Genomic DNA, 17,137 nt, shown 5'->3' on the forward strand with positions numbered 1-17,137 from the left:
GGTTTGTGGACCGCTGTTTTGAAGCCTTGAGTTCGGAACTTCGGTTGTCACTTCCGAGCAAAGGTTCAAACCGTTTTTTGTAGCAGACTGTTAACTCTATTTTTGTTTCTATTTTAACACAGGGCTGTATGGGGATTCACTTCTGGAGCCAGCCTCTAGTGGCTATTTCAAGATCTGCAGTTTTTGGCACTTCCACATTGGCTCTATTTTCAGCCCCAGAGGTTGCCTTCTGAGATTTGTTCACTGTCAGTGATCCATTATTTGATTGCCATGTGTGATTTGCCCACTACTGCAGCAGTTACAACCCATAAAGTATGGGGTGTAGTGAAGTTGGGCACGGTGTAATTGATTGAGCTCACAGTTGCCAGATGTCACCAAAATATTCAAAGTGTGGCTATGCTACATGCCTGTGGCATCTGGTGGCATTTTATGCAACTGAATGCTTCCATTAACATAGTTTTATTGAATGAAGTGGCAAATAAATTATCAAATGAAGTACTCAATTAGGATCAGTTAAGAGTACTAGTACTGTAATATTTAAAAAAGAAAAAAAGTCCAGGGTTCATAGGCTCGCTGCGTGTGGAACTACCAATGTTGATTACAAAAGACAGTAAAAGTGGTGCTGGTACTACAGTGTGATCATTTCACATCACTATAATGTGACAGACACAGTTACCAAATCTCCATTCTGTCACGTATGTCATCATGATCTGAAACAGGAACCAAAAACTTTCAAAAGAGGACCAAAGAAAATCCAAATGATGCAATCAGTCAGTAAAATCAGCAGCTGCAGCGTCCTTCACATTGTGTAATCCACACACACTAAAACTGAGAGTGCACAGTTTATCCAGTGATCAGTAAATGATGAAAAAACACTGTGCTGCTGCAAATGGTAAATGTGAACCTTTAAACCCTTCATTTCATATTTGTGATGTGACAGGACTGTCTCATGTCTTCTGTCTTCACACAGTGGGGACAAATTCTATCAGATCAGCAGCTATCAGAGGCTGCACAGTATGCGGTCTATAATTTATTGAAACAAGTTTTACATTACAAGAAAATGTTTCCGGCAGTCTAGACACTTGCAATTTTAATGATATCTATAACAATGACACATTTAAAATGGTTTGAAATGAAAGCTTATTAATTTAAATCTTTACAAAAACTAACAGTTACAGTGACGGTAGTCTTAATACGAATTTTGCATAGATCAACATCACTATCAGTGAACAGTGTCCGTCTGTGTGCTGCACCGCACTGTGAAGGTTTTGCTGATTTCTCACTCGGTTATGAGAATTTCAATTCAATTTGGTTATTCACGTCTTCAACTCAGTCGAAGGATTTCACAGCTCTTACGAGTTGAAAGAGTACAAAGGCACAAGGTAGCTTCTAAAGGCATGGCATTGAACATTCATTTCATTTCTCTTGTGTTAAAAAAAACAGCATTTGCTGCACTGTAAAGCAAAAAAAGTAACAGGAAAATAATCATTACAAACTACACACAAGGAGAATATGATAATGTACAGATCACAAAGAGAAAATACTATGAATGCCTGTAAGTGCCAGATTTTTTAACAATGACTCACTTGGAAAAAAGTAAACTGACAAAACTGCTGCAGAAAACAGTTCAATTCAAAACCTCTCTACTAAAAACAGTAGGCGGCAACAACAGAAACAGCATGGGAGCAGAGGAGCAGTGTTTTCCTCTGTATTTATTCAGCAGCGATGTGCCAGCTCAGCAAAAAACATTTCAATCTTAGAAGAAAACATTAAAATGGGTTTAATTAGAGCTAATGATTTACCAAAATAAAAGCACTTAATTTAGTGTCAGGGCTGCTGCAGACCGACTGCACAAAGACAGGGACCGATGTGGAATCGATTGTAAAAAATTGCCCCTCGAGCAAAGCACTGCTGCATAAAGAATCAGAGGAAAACACTGCATCGTTCACCGCCTGGGTCTCTCAGTATGTGCGTGCTGCCGCCTGTTTGCTGTCCTGGGCCTGGTTGAAGGGATTCCCTGAGCTGGAGGACTCATCCTGGTGGTCAATGGACTGGTAGGCATCTCTGTTTCGTGCTACAGAGGGGAAACCTGCAGAGACAAGCCAAACGTCTTCAGCACACACAGCCAGAACCCCTGCCATGCAAATGCATTATTCATAATCATATCTGCTTAGAATCACTGCGGCTAATCAAGTGTGCAATATACATATTAAAACTGCACAAGAAAGGAATCCTTAGAAAGCTTCTAAACAACTTCCTTTTTCTTGATTTTTCAGCCCAGAAGAAAAACTTTGGATTGTACATTTCTGCAAACCACAAACACTTTACATTTGTGCATTTCATACATATCATATCAGTTTCTAGCCTATATTTAAGCTGACTTTATCACTGACAGGCGAAAGGAATTATGCATGGTGACCTGGGTAAGACACCTGCCCAGATGCAGAACACCGAGACTGACACCAAAATAAATCTGTTGTGTTTTAGCAAATTATCGCTGTTTTCATCTGCTTTTCATGCTCCAAATGTGGGTGTTTTCTAGCAATCAGTGTGTTTCCAGAGGCTTTTTAGGCTTCAAACATAGTTGATTTTTAGCAACCTGTTGGTTTGTTTCTATCAGCTTTCTAGACTCCAAACTTGTATTGTGGCGACCCATCAGGTTTTGTTTATCTCAGCATCTTTTTTAGGCTCCAAACGGTGTTTTTTTAGCAGCCCATTTTTTTCAGCGTCGTTTTAGGCTTCAAATATGGTTGTTTTTTTAGAACTTGTCAAAGTGTTCCCAGCTGCTTTTTTGGCTCCAAACATTGTTTTGTAGCGACCTGTCTGTGGAATTCCATCGACTTTTACGCTCTCAACATGAGTGTTGCGTAATGACATGTCAGTGTTTTTACGGCGGCTTTTCAAGCTCCAGACATAGTTATTTTGTAGTGACCTGTTTATGTAATTCAATTAAGTTTTAAGGCTCCAAGCGTGAGTGTTTTGTAGCAACCTGTCAGTGTTTTTCCAGCATCTTTAGGCTCCTGACACTTTGTAGCAACCTATTGTGTTTCCGTTGGCTCTTGGCTCCATATGTGTTTGTGTGTAGCAATCCATTTGTGTATTTCTAGCGGCTTTGTAGGGTCCAGATGTTGGTGCTTTGTGGCGACCCATCAAATATTCCTTTTCTTTTTTCTGCTGCTTTTTAGGATCCGGACAAGTTAGTTTTTTAGCGACCTGTGGACAGGGAAAGTGCCACAAAAAAGTGGCTGGCATTTCTAGAGTTGTTGAAATGTAACGTATGCACTACATAGCAACAAGCAATCATAACGTATCCATGGTTTGCAGAAACATACAATGCCAACATTTTATCTGGCAGCTGGGATGGCTTTTTACACTTATTTCTTTTTACAGAGATTAATGACACAGTTTTTGTTATCTTGACTTGAGCATCTGGTCCCTTCTGGATAAATATAGATTTCACTGTTGAAAGAGGTCTTTGCCAACAAACAGTAAAGCACACACTGCCTCTGATAGATGCTGTGATAAGAAAACAGCTAATTACAGTCAAAAAAACTCTTTGAGTGATGCAGAAACTCCTCTCATTTAAGCATTTTCTTTCTACATCATCTACTGTCTGATTAACTGCTTTTTCTGCAGCTAATTGATAAGAAATTGACCACAGGGACAGATCGTCAATGATCTGAGAAGAAGTCTGAAAAATTTCTTGTGAGCAGAATCTTCGAATACGTGTTTACCGAAAACCTTTGATGTAAGCTCTGTATACTTTATGTAAACACGCTTTATAATGAATTTTAAGAGTGCAGTATACTGACACAATCCATCAAGTCTTACAAAGCTCCTTATGCTCTAAAACAAACAGCCTCAACTCTGACACTGTCAGAATACAAATGACGTGTTTTTGGAAGTTCAAAGGCCCACACACTCTTGCGTCTGCGTGGCCTTAAGTCCTGTAACTGTGACAAACATGCACATATTAATACAAATCAGACAAACACTTTCATTGCAGAGGGTTTGGATGATTTGGAAAAAGTAAATGTTAATTCTACTCAATCTTCACAACTGACATTTTTATTATATTTACTTTATTTTAAAGCATAAAAATACATTAATAGTTTAAAAAAACTGCACCAAGTTTCTTAACAAACATTCAATAACTTAACTCTGCATTTTAAGCAGGTCACATTCATTGTCTATTATAAGTCAACATTACTTTAATTAGGCTGATTTGAGAATGTGCACCATCATGCAGCTCTGCTTTAAATATATGCAAACAGAATACACAAACACAAATGAGCTGTCTGGAGAGTAAAAATATGAATAATACATAGATGCAAACTTTCACAAACATATAAATTCACATAATACAACAGACATGAATACATACATACTGACAAACACAGCGATGCAGGCAGGTATGGGCGGGTAAAGAGGACTGAGAAAGATGGACAACAGAACATTACCAAGAAAATAGTTGTTAACAAAATAAATAAATTAAAAAATAAATAACAATAAAAGAAAAGTTGGTTTCTTTTTTTTTGTCCTGCAGCCTTATTTGTGTTCTTACTTCCTGTGTGGGAGAAGATGGAGGAGGATGATTGGAGAAGAGAAAATGGTAAAAAGGAAGAAGCCGGGAATCAATAACGGCGGCCAATAAAAGCACTGTCAGCACTATCCGTAGTGCATCGACTGTCCACAGAGGTCTCTAAATCTGAGAGGTCAGAGGTCAGCAGTGGTGAAAAGAAGAGAAAAGAGACAAAAAAAAGTCAAATCATAACAGGAAAAAACATGAGACAACACGAATGTTCACATGTTCACATGACACAAAACATGACAGTGTGACAGATGGACAGACTGTGAAGTCAGAAACGATGACAAGCAGGAAAAGAACAAGGAAATGAGGGTTTTGACACACATGAGAATTACGCATCAACGGACGGCGTCACCACGAGACAGCTGAGGACATTCATTAAGCCCTGCTCTCCTTTAGTTACTGTTGCTATGCCTGTCAAGCTTCACATTCTGGTGCAGTTCACATAATTATTATAGATTTCACAACTCAAAATTGGTGGTAATTTTTGACACAATCATTTCAAACAGTTAACAAAAGTAGCTTCTCATTTTTAGCCAGTGACTTCAGTGTTTTTACAGGTGAAGTGACAACTGTTGCTGGCAGCTTTTTGCTATATACATTTGCTATATTTTGCTATAGCTCGCTAAATAAATGATGCATGGATTTGTAAAGAGAACTGGATAAAGCACTGGAGGCAGGGCCTGGTTCATTCCTACAAGAGTTGCTCAGTGGCACATGAAGCCTAACAACTGTTGAGTTAGGTGTGGGTTGAATACATTGTTTGCTATGATGATGGCAGCACATGTAGATGAAGCAGCCAGTAGCTCCTCAAATTTCTTTAACTTCATGGCCCCGTCTGCTGGAGCGCAACTTCTCTATGGTAGAGAGGCACATATCAACATCAGGAAAAGTTGTGTGGGTTTTGGACTGAATGCAGCAGACGGTGAGAGGATCCCCACCAACAGCATATGTTGTTGGTGGGGATCCTTGAGGGGAGAAATGAAACTGTTGAGGGGAGAGCGGCAGATGAAAAGAGGAAGGAGAGCTGGCATCAGGGCAAAGCAGACCCGATTTGGTCCGAGAGCTGTTCCTCTACAAAGCCTTCTTCTGACTAATGTCCGCTCGCAGGAGAATAAAGTGGAAGAGATGCAATTAGAGATGCAAAAAGAGGCTAAATCAGCAACGTAAGATCAGAGACTGCTTTGTGCACATCTTCACAGATACATGGTTAACCCCTAACATCCCGGATCAAGCTGTTGCACTGGACGGCTGGACCTTATTGGGAGCTGACAGGACACAAGACTCTGATGCAAATTCAAAAAATGCACTGTGAGAATTGTATGATGCCATCAGCAGCAACATGCCCAAAAACCAGGATGGAATTTTCATTGCAGCTGCTGATTTTGCTCAACTTATCCTTCGACTCCAAAGATGTAGCAGGATCAAGGACAAAATTTAATGTCAGGTTTTAAATTTTAAAAAAATGACTAATAAACCTTGTACTTTGTTCCACATGAGATGTATAAAATGACTTTATCGCGAAAATAGAGTATAAATTATCTTCTTTTTTTTCTTTAGCCATCGGCGTGAGACTCGCTTTGGCTTTGCGTTTTTCCCTCTCCCACTTCAGCTCACTGCCTCTCACAAACACACACAAAAAAGCAGGGCTTTTGCAGAGCTCCAGACTGTGACTATTTAGTAGCATTTTGCGACCATGGAGCATTAAGACTTGCAAAAATTGTTAATATATGAGCTGCTTCTGGTATAGCACTGTACTTTCTTGAATGCAAATAAAATGATTCAATCTCGTGACTCTTCTGGACTTTCCAAATAACATCAGACCAAATGGATTAAAGTTTGCTCTTTGTTTTGAAAGGCCACAAAAAACCCTCACAACTGACACTGCACACTGCTTCAGCGTGTGGTGAAATCCAAAGCCTGACAGGCCGCTGACATGGGAAGGGGAAGTGTTTAGTGAACGGTCAATTATAGTTAAGGTGTAATCGCTCAGTCTTACAGCCTCTATTGTATAACACCACGTAAAAATAAAATCAAACACACAAAAACCGAGTGATTTAGAGCAGTATAAGACGTCCGCCAATCAAAATTCAATGTATCCCCGTACGCCTGAATCGACTTCTCACTCATGCACCTGATTGCCTGGTTCCCAGAGCGCTCGGTGCAGCAGGGGAGTCGTGTTAACACCAGCTATGCAATCAGACAGCAATTAAAACACACATTGTCTGAAACTAACATTAGCAACACTCATCAGTCACGGCGCAGCCAATCACAGTCTAATGGATGTACCTGCTGCGTGTATGTGACATTAAAGTAAAAACCACAGAGGGGAACAGATTCATCAATATTCAATTATCCTCCAAACAGTTGAATCAGGAGACTGCAGTGTTGGTCACAAAGCAGGAGGAATTTCATTGCTTTTCCCAGGGTGTCGTGTCATAAATTACTGTTTTAGTGGGTGATATGACAGTTAATAATAAATCACACGTCACACCTCCTGGTTTATTTTTGTCATTTCTGTTGTTGTTATATTTATGAAGGCAAAAATCTGCATCAAATCACACAAGCTGATGGTAAATATAGCCACATTTGGTTAATCCATATAGATGAGTCACATTTTTAAGGATAAAGAGTAACAGACGTCACAGTTCGGTGGGATTTCTGATGGAAAAGCTTTCAGGGAAGCGAGTCTAAGTCCGCAAAATCAATGACCACACTTGTTTAATCAAAGAACACATCTTGAGTATCTCTTGACCAGTCAATGGAAGAAGTGTACTGAGAGAGAGAGATACTCAGCGGTCCAGAACATCACAAAATCTCTGCTTCTGTGCACAAACATGCTGCTTTGGACTCCATCTGTGTTTCTTTTACGTCAATCCTGTGCTATTTTTCTATCAAGACACTAAGGCTGTAACCTACTGAGCGCTGAATGCTGAAAGGCTTTTAATTAATGTCAACTATATGTCTATTTGTCTTTGGATGTTTAGATTTATTTGTCTTTGGATGTTTAGATTTTGGTTATTAAAGACTGAAAAGTGAAAGTTAAGCAGACGCCTAGTCAACATTCATAATGTTACTGCGGGGGTATGCAGCACTTTTGTTAATTATTTACAAGTTTTTAAGTATTTTTAATATACTTAATAATTTTTTTTTTTAAAATGGACTAAAATCCTGATAAATGCTGTTCTGCAGCAGGGCAAAGATTGGAGACGATGTTTAAATCACGAATACGGCTCAGTGGGAAACCTCTGGTCAATTGTTTGGTCGATATGCTCTTGTGGGACCAAACTCTCATTAGCTGCACAGTCACTGTTTCTTTTCCATGCTGAAAACAGCAGTCGTTGATGTTCATCACCTGTATTTGTCCTCTGTGACGGTTAGCCTTTGCCATATTTCTTTCCACTGTGATTGGCTGGCTGGTGACAGTAACAAGGCCACCTGTCACGTCCACATGATACGCCCCTGTACGGCGTCAGCTGAGAATGCGGCTGAACAGAACTGTTCACGGTGTCATTTTATGCCAGTGGACGGCAAGTAGCACCTACAATGGCAGCATGATGCGCAGACAGTCTGCATCAGGTGAGAACGTGGCCTAGACAGAGCCTGTTGCATCAATATAATACACTGCAGGTCACCTTATGACGCTGCCGGTAACGACATAATATAAGGAGCACCACAGTCCTGGACTTTCATGCGGGACTCCTGTGTTTGATTTCCATCTGAATGTGATGTTTTTTTCTACACCTAACCATCCGTGCCCTTGTTTCCTAATCCTAAGCATGCGCTTTGATTGACATGACGGATACCTAGAGCGTAACATGAAGACGCAGAAGTCCAATGCAAAGCTGCAATACGTAATGAGTCGGGATAAGAACATGTTGGATAATATTACAATGTAGATAACGTTTATTTTTCACTTTAGGCAATTCACTTCCCAGAGGGTGGGTGTTAATATCGAGCTTTGTGAGGGGAAAAAAAAGACGCTTTGGTAGAGCGCACTCAGTGTACTGTGGCCATTCGGCTTACTCGAGAGTTTTTTCCAACATCAATCGATCGGTTGAAGGGTACGTAGAACTTCTTTGGTTGATTACAGCCCTAGTTTTCAGCCTGCGTGTGTTTAATGTTCCTGCATGCAGAATAAACTGGTGGCCAGACTGACACACAAACGTTATAAACATCTCGTGGAGAAATGATTATCCTGCCCGGGCTGAACTGCAGCTCAGATATTTTGCTGCATTTTCAAGTCTTGTGACTGAAACTAATTAGTTTGACTGTGGAATCATCTGCCAGTGGTTTAGCACACAGACTTCCCAGTGTGTGCTGTGCTTGGCAGGCCTTTCATGACAAACTGCATAAAACAACACAGGGAGGATCTCAAAGCGCCCCTGGACACACGCATCACTCCGTTCCTCCAGCTTTGGTCACACTCAGGGATCATTTTTTTGTGGGGAGAAAACCTCAAACATTTCTCACTGGTTCTGAAATCATACTTGAACATGTACTGACTCAGTGAAACCTTATTTTGTTCTGTAATGAGTTATTTTCTGTCATCTACCTCTCAAAAGGAGATTTGATCATATGGAGTTGATTCTGGTAGCATCACTGTAGGAATCTTATTTTTGGAAGCATTTAATTTCCTGTTTTTGTCTTAATCAGAGCTGAAAATCCCTCTTCTTCATAACCAGCCCTACACTTGTGATCACTAACTTTTCGTGTCACTGTACTCGACTTATCTCGCAGTACTTACCAAAGTTAACATTGTAATCTCCTCCACGCTCGCGGTACATTTGGTAGACGAAGAAGCAGGACGCGGGTTTGAGCAGCAGGCTGAGGATGGCCATCCCTGCGCTGAAGCGAAACGCGTTCCTCCCGCTCTCTGCTGCAAAGTCATTCATCGGGTAAAAGATCCCAAAATGGATGATGTCGGTCACTATCGTCACAAACATCCCCACCAGAAACTACAAGAGGAACAGAAAGAGAAAGACGTCTTAATGGACACAGATGGTGCGTCGGGCTTTTGGGCTTACTGCATGTGTCAGTATGGAAAGTGCTTTCACGCTCTGAAGCGCCGACACAAATCTGTAATTAGACCACGGGGAAAGATTTCTTCCAAAAGACTGTGTGTGGAAAACAGTCGAGATTTCTGAGGGGAAATGACTTAAAAACCAAAGCGGTGCCAAGAAATCAGAATGAAAAGAAAAATGCAAGAAATAAGATTAAAAACATTCAATGTGGGATTTTTCCTGTTGCCTTTATTATCTGGAAGAGTCAAATCTGTATTTTGGGATGAGAAATGATTCTCCAAGGACTCTTTAACATCAGGGACCCAGCCCGGGTCCACGTACACCTGACCCCAAAATGTGAAGTGCAGATCAGCGAGTATAACATTATCTGTCTGTATATGGGTCTGTTTAACCCTTTGAAACCTGGATTGACATTACTTTACTTCTGCTGCTATTCTGATGCCTTTACGAATATTTAATCTTTTGAAACCTGAGCAAACTGGTGGCCTTTCTTTTCATAACAAGGGACAAAGAGATATGAGCAACTTGGCAGAAATTTTTCTGCATGAAATAAGTAGATTTTAAGCTGGGGAAAAATGTACTGTAAAACTGTATTCAGAATTATCATTATTGTATTTTATAAGATATATGATTGTATTTTATAAGTATTTTACAGAATTTTCATTATTTATTAAGCTTTTTTTCACTTCCTTGTTTGTTTGTTTTACTTTTTTCTTTCTTTCTTTTTTTGGCTAATTTTTAAGTAATTTTCTTGCAGTTTCTACCAACGTTTTGATAATTTGATAATTTAATTTCTCCATTAGTTGCTCAATGCCTTCTTCTCATGTTTTGAAAAGAAATCAAGCCAAGACATGACTCTTGCGATTGCCAGCATTTTCTACACATAAACAGATGTCACATATATGATAACGTACTCGGTTACAGAAAACAAATAATGCGAAGGCTGAGCGGAGAGGAGGGCAATGTGACTCAAGCACCGTAAGAATCAATCACACCATATATGAGAACACCTCGAAAGCCAGATATGAAGGAAATATGAATTGAACATATGATTACTCCCATTTTAAACCACTTGAGGTTCGAGAAAGAGAAGCTAAGAGTTGATAATAAAAAGCAGCATGCAGGATGCTCCATAGCACAGGAGAAAGAGGGACTATGTCCCATCTCTAGGAGGGTTTCTATTACAGATTTGCATTAAACTTGAGCGATATTTTCAAAATGTCAAAAAAATTGCGAGATGACTGCTGATTGATGTTCTGCGACTTCTACTGTGGTGATAGTTTCTACTGACAACCTCATAGCTACAGCGTCATGTGACCTATAAAAGTGAAAAAAGTGTTTCCATTGCAATTTTGCAAAAAAATGCTTCACGACATTGCCTGAAAAACCGCCTCATGCAGGCGTAAAAACTTTTTTTTGCAATAAATGGGAGTTTTTCCGGAAATTGAAATGTTTCCATTAGGTGTTTTTTATATTTCGCAATTTCAATTTGCACAATTTGAGGGTTAATGGAAACCCGCCTTCAGTCTCTCCCTGGAGGATTTGATTTTAAAGCTGCACCCTGAACCACAAAGAGTCCTCTGCATTATTTCTTCTTTCAACTTTCCTCCCCACTTTGGCCGACTCAGTCCACAGGGCTCTTTCCTGAGGCTCCCTGGACTTTTAAGTACACAAGGTAAAGGCTCCCCTATGGTTACTTCCCAACGGCAGTGACAGTCAGAATCCATTACTGTCAGACGTGTCATTGAAAGAGGCGCTGGACAGCCAGTTTTTTTCTTAGGGTGCGTCTCCTTGACCCTGTGGTGGATTGTATTGACATGTAGCGCACATTCACAGTCTGAGGCCGCTGTCACACAGACAGACTTTGACTTTGGCTGAGATATAACTAAAAGTCAGACTTCTGATAGACATCTACATTCATTTAATTTGCTTTTTTGACTTTCTTAAAGTGGTGCTCTTATACTTTTCCTTTTTTATGTTATACATTTATCATTACTGTGTCAGATGTTCTTATAAAATGTTGCCATGGTTTCAAAGCTAAAACCGTGGTGGTAGTGAAGCATATTACCAAGGTTTTAGCTTCACTCCACTGGCTCCCAGTATCTTTTTAAATAGTTTTTAAGATTATTTAACTTGTTTTTAATGGTTTGGGACTGGCCTACATTACAACTCAGATCTTCTGCTGCTGGGTTTATTAAATACACACAATTAAATGCACAAGGCAGCACAGCTTAATACCCCTCCAAAAACTTAAGATAGCTGTATTTTTGAACCGGGGATGCGCTCTCTAAATTTATATTCCATATTATTGTTGCTTTACAACATTATTAGAAAACCCCAAATTATGAGCCACATTTTCCTCTTTTTTTGGTCATGTGGTGACGCTGATCAGAAACAAGAGTTGTTCAAAGATATGGCAAGTCTTTATGTTTGTTAAACTTGCATTAGACTAATTTAAAAGCCAAATTAAGACTGGCCAAACACTGCAGACCAGTCTGAAACATCTGCTGCTGTGAACTGACGCACCATGAAAGCCTCGGTTATGGCGCTCTGTGCTGAATTAAGGCAAGGCTGTCTCTCTCAAAGGGACGCTCACAGATTGTCCCAGATTCCACAGACAAATAGGTTAGCACGGATACGCATTGCTGTGCCTATAGTTAGACTCCTGTACGAGACCCACATGATGTTCAGATTGCAGCCTGCGTGAAGGAATCATGTCCAAGACTCACCATGAGCACGGCATCGATGGAGTCCCTCTGTGCGATGGCCCAGACCCCGACTGCTAAAACACTGAAGTTCCCCCAGGCGAAGGAGGTGGGCAGCCACGCCATGCAGCCCCTGCAGCACACACACGATACAGTCTCATATCAGGGATACACAAGGACGTGGAGGTGAAAGAGTACGCCTGAATCATGACTCTGAGGCTGTGTGTGTGTGTGTGTGTGTGTGTGTGTGTGTGTGTGCCAGAAGAGGAGAGAAATTCCTCAGGTTTGTGGAAAAAACACTCACCATACTGTAAGCAGCCAGTGCACCAGTACTATGGCCTACAACAGAGAGCAAAAGACAAAAGACAGAAATACAGGATCGCTTTTAATTTTTTTACCGGTGGTCAAGGACACTTCAGTCTAGACATGACTGACAAAAAATGACAATCAGTACTCCATTTATTAACTAAAACTGCAAACACTCAGTGACTCCAACTTTTACACAGTGATGGCTCCATATTTTTAAGAATAGAAGAATATTTTAAGAATAATTAAAAGGTCTGGTATGCAGGATTTGTGAGAATCTATTTCTTTGCTAGATATTGAATATAACATAATATAGGGCATTTTTTTATTTTTGCATCAGCCACTGTAGTTTGATGCCCCTTGGCAGTTAGCAAGGCGGAAATACAGCTTTTTTTTTTTTTTTTTTTTTTACATAAAACTGTTTTATTCAGTGCTTTTGATTGTTTAAATCACTGGGTTTGTTTCGGAAAGTCACCTTGTTTTTCAACATTTTTGCTTTAAAAAAAAAATACTAAAAAGGTTGTCAAAAAAGTTGGCTTTATTATTTTAGATTATTTTTCTCCCAATTGACTTATTGACTAATCAACCAAACAACTAATAACTACTCTACTTTAAAAGTGTCTCCTTGGACTATGGAACATTTTTTTTTTTTTTTTTTACATTTTCTTAACAAAATGATTCGTTTATTTATGGAAAATTAACTCACAGTTAATTCATACTAAAGATGCAGCTGTGGTTCAGTCTAAGTGAGCTCACAAACATCAGGACTACAAGACTTAATGTAAAACATGTGATCAGTTTGCATCTGGAATAAAAATGTGATGCTGCATCAGTGTGACTGATTTCTCGGCTTCACAGATTGCTGGTTTGAAATTTCTTTGAACCTGAATTATAAATCAGAAAATTCACCATCTTCCCCTGAAAAAAGCATCAGTATGAGAGCTCCATCCGTTACTTATTCACATCTATTTCTCTGACATTTCACATTACGTATTAAAGTCCAAGTTTCTGAGTTTTGAAAGAAAGTTTTTAAAACTTTTTTTGCACTTTTTTTTGCCTTGAAAAGAGTGAAAAAATATAATTCAACTGAGTGTTGGTTATTTTTTTAAAGGGACATGACACAGAGTCATCAGTTTACTCTTTTCATGTTCCTTACAGTAAAGTTGGTAATTATTTTTTTAAATGCAGCATGTGGACATTCAGAAATGACTAACAAGTTATTGTCTTTTGGTTAATTTAAAGCAGAATGTGAAGATTTTTGTTTCAATATCTAGTGGAAAATTCACTGTATATCAGTTTTTGTTTGATCTTTGCCAAAGCTGTGTGCACATCATCTTAACATCACCTATAATCATCACTATTTTTTTAACATCCAGTAATGTCAGTTTCTGTCTACAGAGCTGCTGCTGCTCATCACTGACAACAAATCAGTGAAATCTATCATCTTAAACACACTTTAACACATTTTTAAAAGCTGTATCTCCCAAATAACTAAACCTACTACGACTATATTTAACAACAACAACAAAAAAATCCAACACTTTTCTCTAGTTTATTCTGATGTGTATAAAGAGGCAGGTAGTTGCCACATAAAGGAATTAGCAGTAAGAATTAAGCAACAAAGTTGGCATCATCACATCATTTCACACAGTTACACAATTAACAAAACATCCAACATTACAAACAAGTACAGACGCAGACTCACCTTTAGATTAATGGCAGGGATTTCCATCACAGGCTGTTTGGGGAAAGCAGCTCCTTCTTTATCCGCTTCACTGCTTCAACTTGTTGCTACATGAAAAGCTGCCGCAGATTGTTTCTTACACAAACTTCTCCCTCAAACTCCTCCTCCTCCCTTCAGATCAGCCTGCAAACACAAACCATGTGACAGCAGCCTGACTGCGTCCCATGTGACTCACACCTCCTCCCCCCCCTCCTCGCCTCTCCTCCTGCTCCCGCTCGGACCGACAGAGAGCACGTGGGCGTCAACAGTTTCCCTCCAGAGGTTCAGTATGAATGATCAGGAATGTAGCATGTCTGTATGAACATTAAAAAATGAATGAATGAGGGATTCAGTCTGCTCAGCTGCTAACACGTTACAAGATAGGAAAAAAATATACAAAATTATATGTAAAAAGTTGAAGAAATGTATTTATTTTTTAATGCATATTGATTTTTTTAAAAATGTAAATACTATATTTACTCTTTATTTTCTGGAATATGAATTTTCTTAAAAGTAAAATTGGTAAGCAGCTACATGAAGGGCCATTAACCCATTAAATAAAAAATATAATATAGTATGTTATCAGCACAACAACAGAATTAACAAGACTCTGCAGCAGCATCTCAACAATGACAAAATTAGCGTGCTAACCTCTGGCAGGTATAGTGGCGACTTTGTCTGTCCATGCTCAAAAATCACTAATTAGCACTTAACATTAAGTACAGCGGATGGAAACGTCATCATTATTATGTTTTTTTAATAAAGTATTGGACAAGTTCAAATATGATTTGATGATGATGCTATAAAGTTAATGGATCATTGAAATAATTATAATCTATCCTCTGGAGATCATGGATGTGTAAATACAATTTCAAGGCAATTAATTAAGACTTTGATTTTTAATTTGACTCTAAATTAGGCAGATATACAACTTTCTTCATTATGGCTCCAACAGACATGAACTGTAATATATATAAACTCATTAAGTTTTATCTTCCTACAACAAAATGTATGATTAATGTTGTAATTTATCCTCCTGTTATCTCGCCTTCAACATGGTTATAACTAAGAGAAATCTTCTTATTTAGCCTCTTCTGGACAAATCAGTATTTATGCGGTAAATCTGATCAAAAGTAAGGTTAGTTTAGGTCAGCGTGAGGAAAGTGATTGATAGCTCACAGCTCACAGTAACCATTTTTCAGACTGATGCTCTGCAGTCAAAGGGCTCTTTGTCTGCTTGTTTGTGACTATTTTAAATGTAATTATATTGTTTTTTTCCATCCATTCTTCCTGCGCTCATTCCACAAAAATACTGTTTCTGTTTTCACGAATACTGCTGGTGTTTCGTTTTTCTGTGTGTCTCACCTCATTGTATCGACTGATTGGCTCTAAAGTTTACTGTGATCGCAACTTTAAATAATAGTTACCCAAGAAGAAATTTCCCAAGGGGACAATAAAGTTTATTTTGATCTTGACCTTGAATTTTTTGGCAGAGATACAGGCGATGTGGTGCGATGCAGCGGGCTTTTATTGCCGCTAGTTCTCTGTTGTCGGCTTGGTGTGTCTGGGCCTTTAGAGACAAACTTGCCTCCAAAAGTGGGCGACTTCGCTTGAGTTATCTTCAAGGTGAAGGAAAAAAAGTTACATGCTCATACTGCTTCACAGGAAACACTTCCTGCAGATAAGCATAATTCTCCTCTCACTTTTCAATTTCTCATCTCACTTTTCTAAAGGTAGAAAATCATGAAATATCTTTCACTTGTGGGAACTGACCTCCGCCCTCCTCGTTACTGAACGTCCGAAATTGTCTCGATCTGGATTTAAAGCACATTTGACCCTTGAACTCACTGTAAATCAGGACGGACGAAGGCAGCGGCAAAATCTTTGAAATGTTCATGTGAGATGCTCTCGTCATGATTGGACTCGTTCCTTCTTGCGCCTTAAAGGAGATGATCCATTGTGTGCCTGAAGCGTGGCAGATGGCCTCCTTCAGCCCCTCATTCAGTGTGAACCCTGACCTCCTGCTGACCTCTGACCCCTGACTCGAGCTTTTCCTCCATGATTGAGGCATTGATTGAGTGCCGAATGTGTTAAATGAGATTGCAGTGTGATAAATGTGGGACGTGTTATTTAATTTGAGGTGTAACATCGTTGAACGTCAGAGGAAAAGCAATTCTCAGAGCAGCTGATGCGCATAAGTGCAAATAAATGATGCTTTTTACACCCTGAGCTGCTGTGACAGTGAGTGACAGAGTGTGTAAATGTGATGCTTGAGCTCATCATCTTTCACACTTCACTTTTATACATTTTATCTATTTTTAGTACTGCTAATTAACCCTTGATAGCTTGATTAAATAGCCTAATTTTTCTCAAGAACATAAGAAAACATGTAGCAACTTTATAAGAAATGACCCCCAAAAATCAGGAGCGTGTCGCCACAAACCTGAAATCTGATTGGCCACCTCAGGTGCCGCCCCATTACGATTGGCTGCACAATCTGTTTGAACTGTTTGACAAATAAACTGAATTTTCTTTTATAGATGCAATTCAGTCGTCAAACTGAGAGGCAGAAATGTGTCAGAGTAGTGTCTATTCTGCCAAAAAACCACAGAGGAGGAAGAAGATCTGCTGCTTGGAGCGGAGCCGCAGAGCAGAGTTTCATTTTACGTTTGTGAGGTGTTTCTCTGTTGTGTTGTGATGGGTAGGTCTATTCATCTTTTAATCTAAACTGTAAACAGGAATGTAAGACAGTGAGATGTTTGTAATTGATGTAGGTATGGGTAATGGAAAC

At 39.3% G+C, this 17,137-nt stretch overlaps 1 protein-coding gene across 2 annotated transcripts; it reads right to left on the reverse strand.

The window, feature by feature from the left end:
* Positions 1-1,017: 1,017 nt before the first annotated feature.
* On the reverse strand, positions 1,018-14,507 carry agtrap (angiotensin II receptor associated protein). 2 transcript variants are annotated; one of them, XM_042496474.2, is made up of 5 exons: positions 14,329-14,496; positions 12,622-12,656; positions 12,342-12,450; positions 9,336-9,546; positions 1,018-2,089 (listed from the first exon to the last, which is right to left on the reverse strand). In XM_042496474.2, exons 1-5 carry the CDS (start codon positions 14,353-14,355, stop codon positions 1,962-1,964), a joined length of 510 nt encoding a protein of 169 aa, XP_042352408.1. In that variant the 5' UTR covers positions 14,356-14,496; the 3' UTR covers positions 1,018-1,961. The 2 variants fall into 2 exon arrangements, with proteins under 2 accessions (XP_042352408.1, XP_087925541.1); XM_088069415.1 differs by lacking the exon at positions 1,018-2,089 and adding an exon at positions 4,124-4,708 and having other exon boundaries at positions 14,329-14,507.
* Positions 14,508-17,137: the final 2,630 nt, after the last annotated feature.

The sequence above is a fragment of the Plectropomus leopardus genome, chromosome 2 (assembly GCF_026936395.1).
Source record: "Plectropomus leopardus strain MGB_pleo_1.0 chromosome 2, ASM2693639v1, whole genome shotgun sequence".
Classification (NCBI taxonomy): Eukaryota; Metazoa; Chordata; class Actinopteri; order Perciformes; family Serranidae; genus Plectropomus; species Plectropomus leopardus.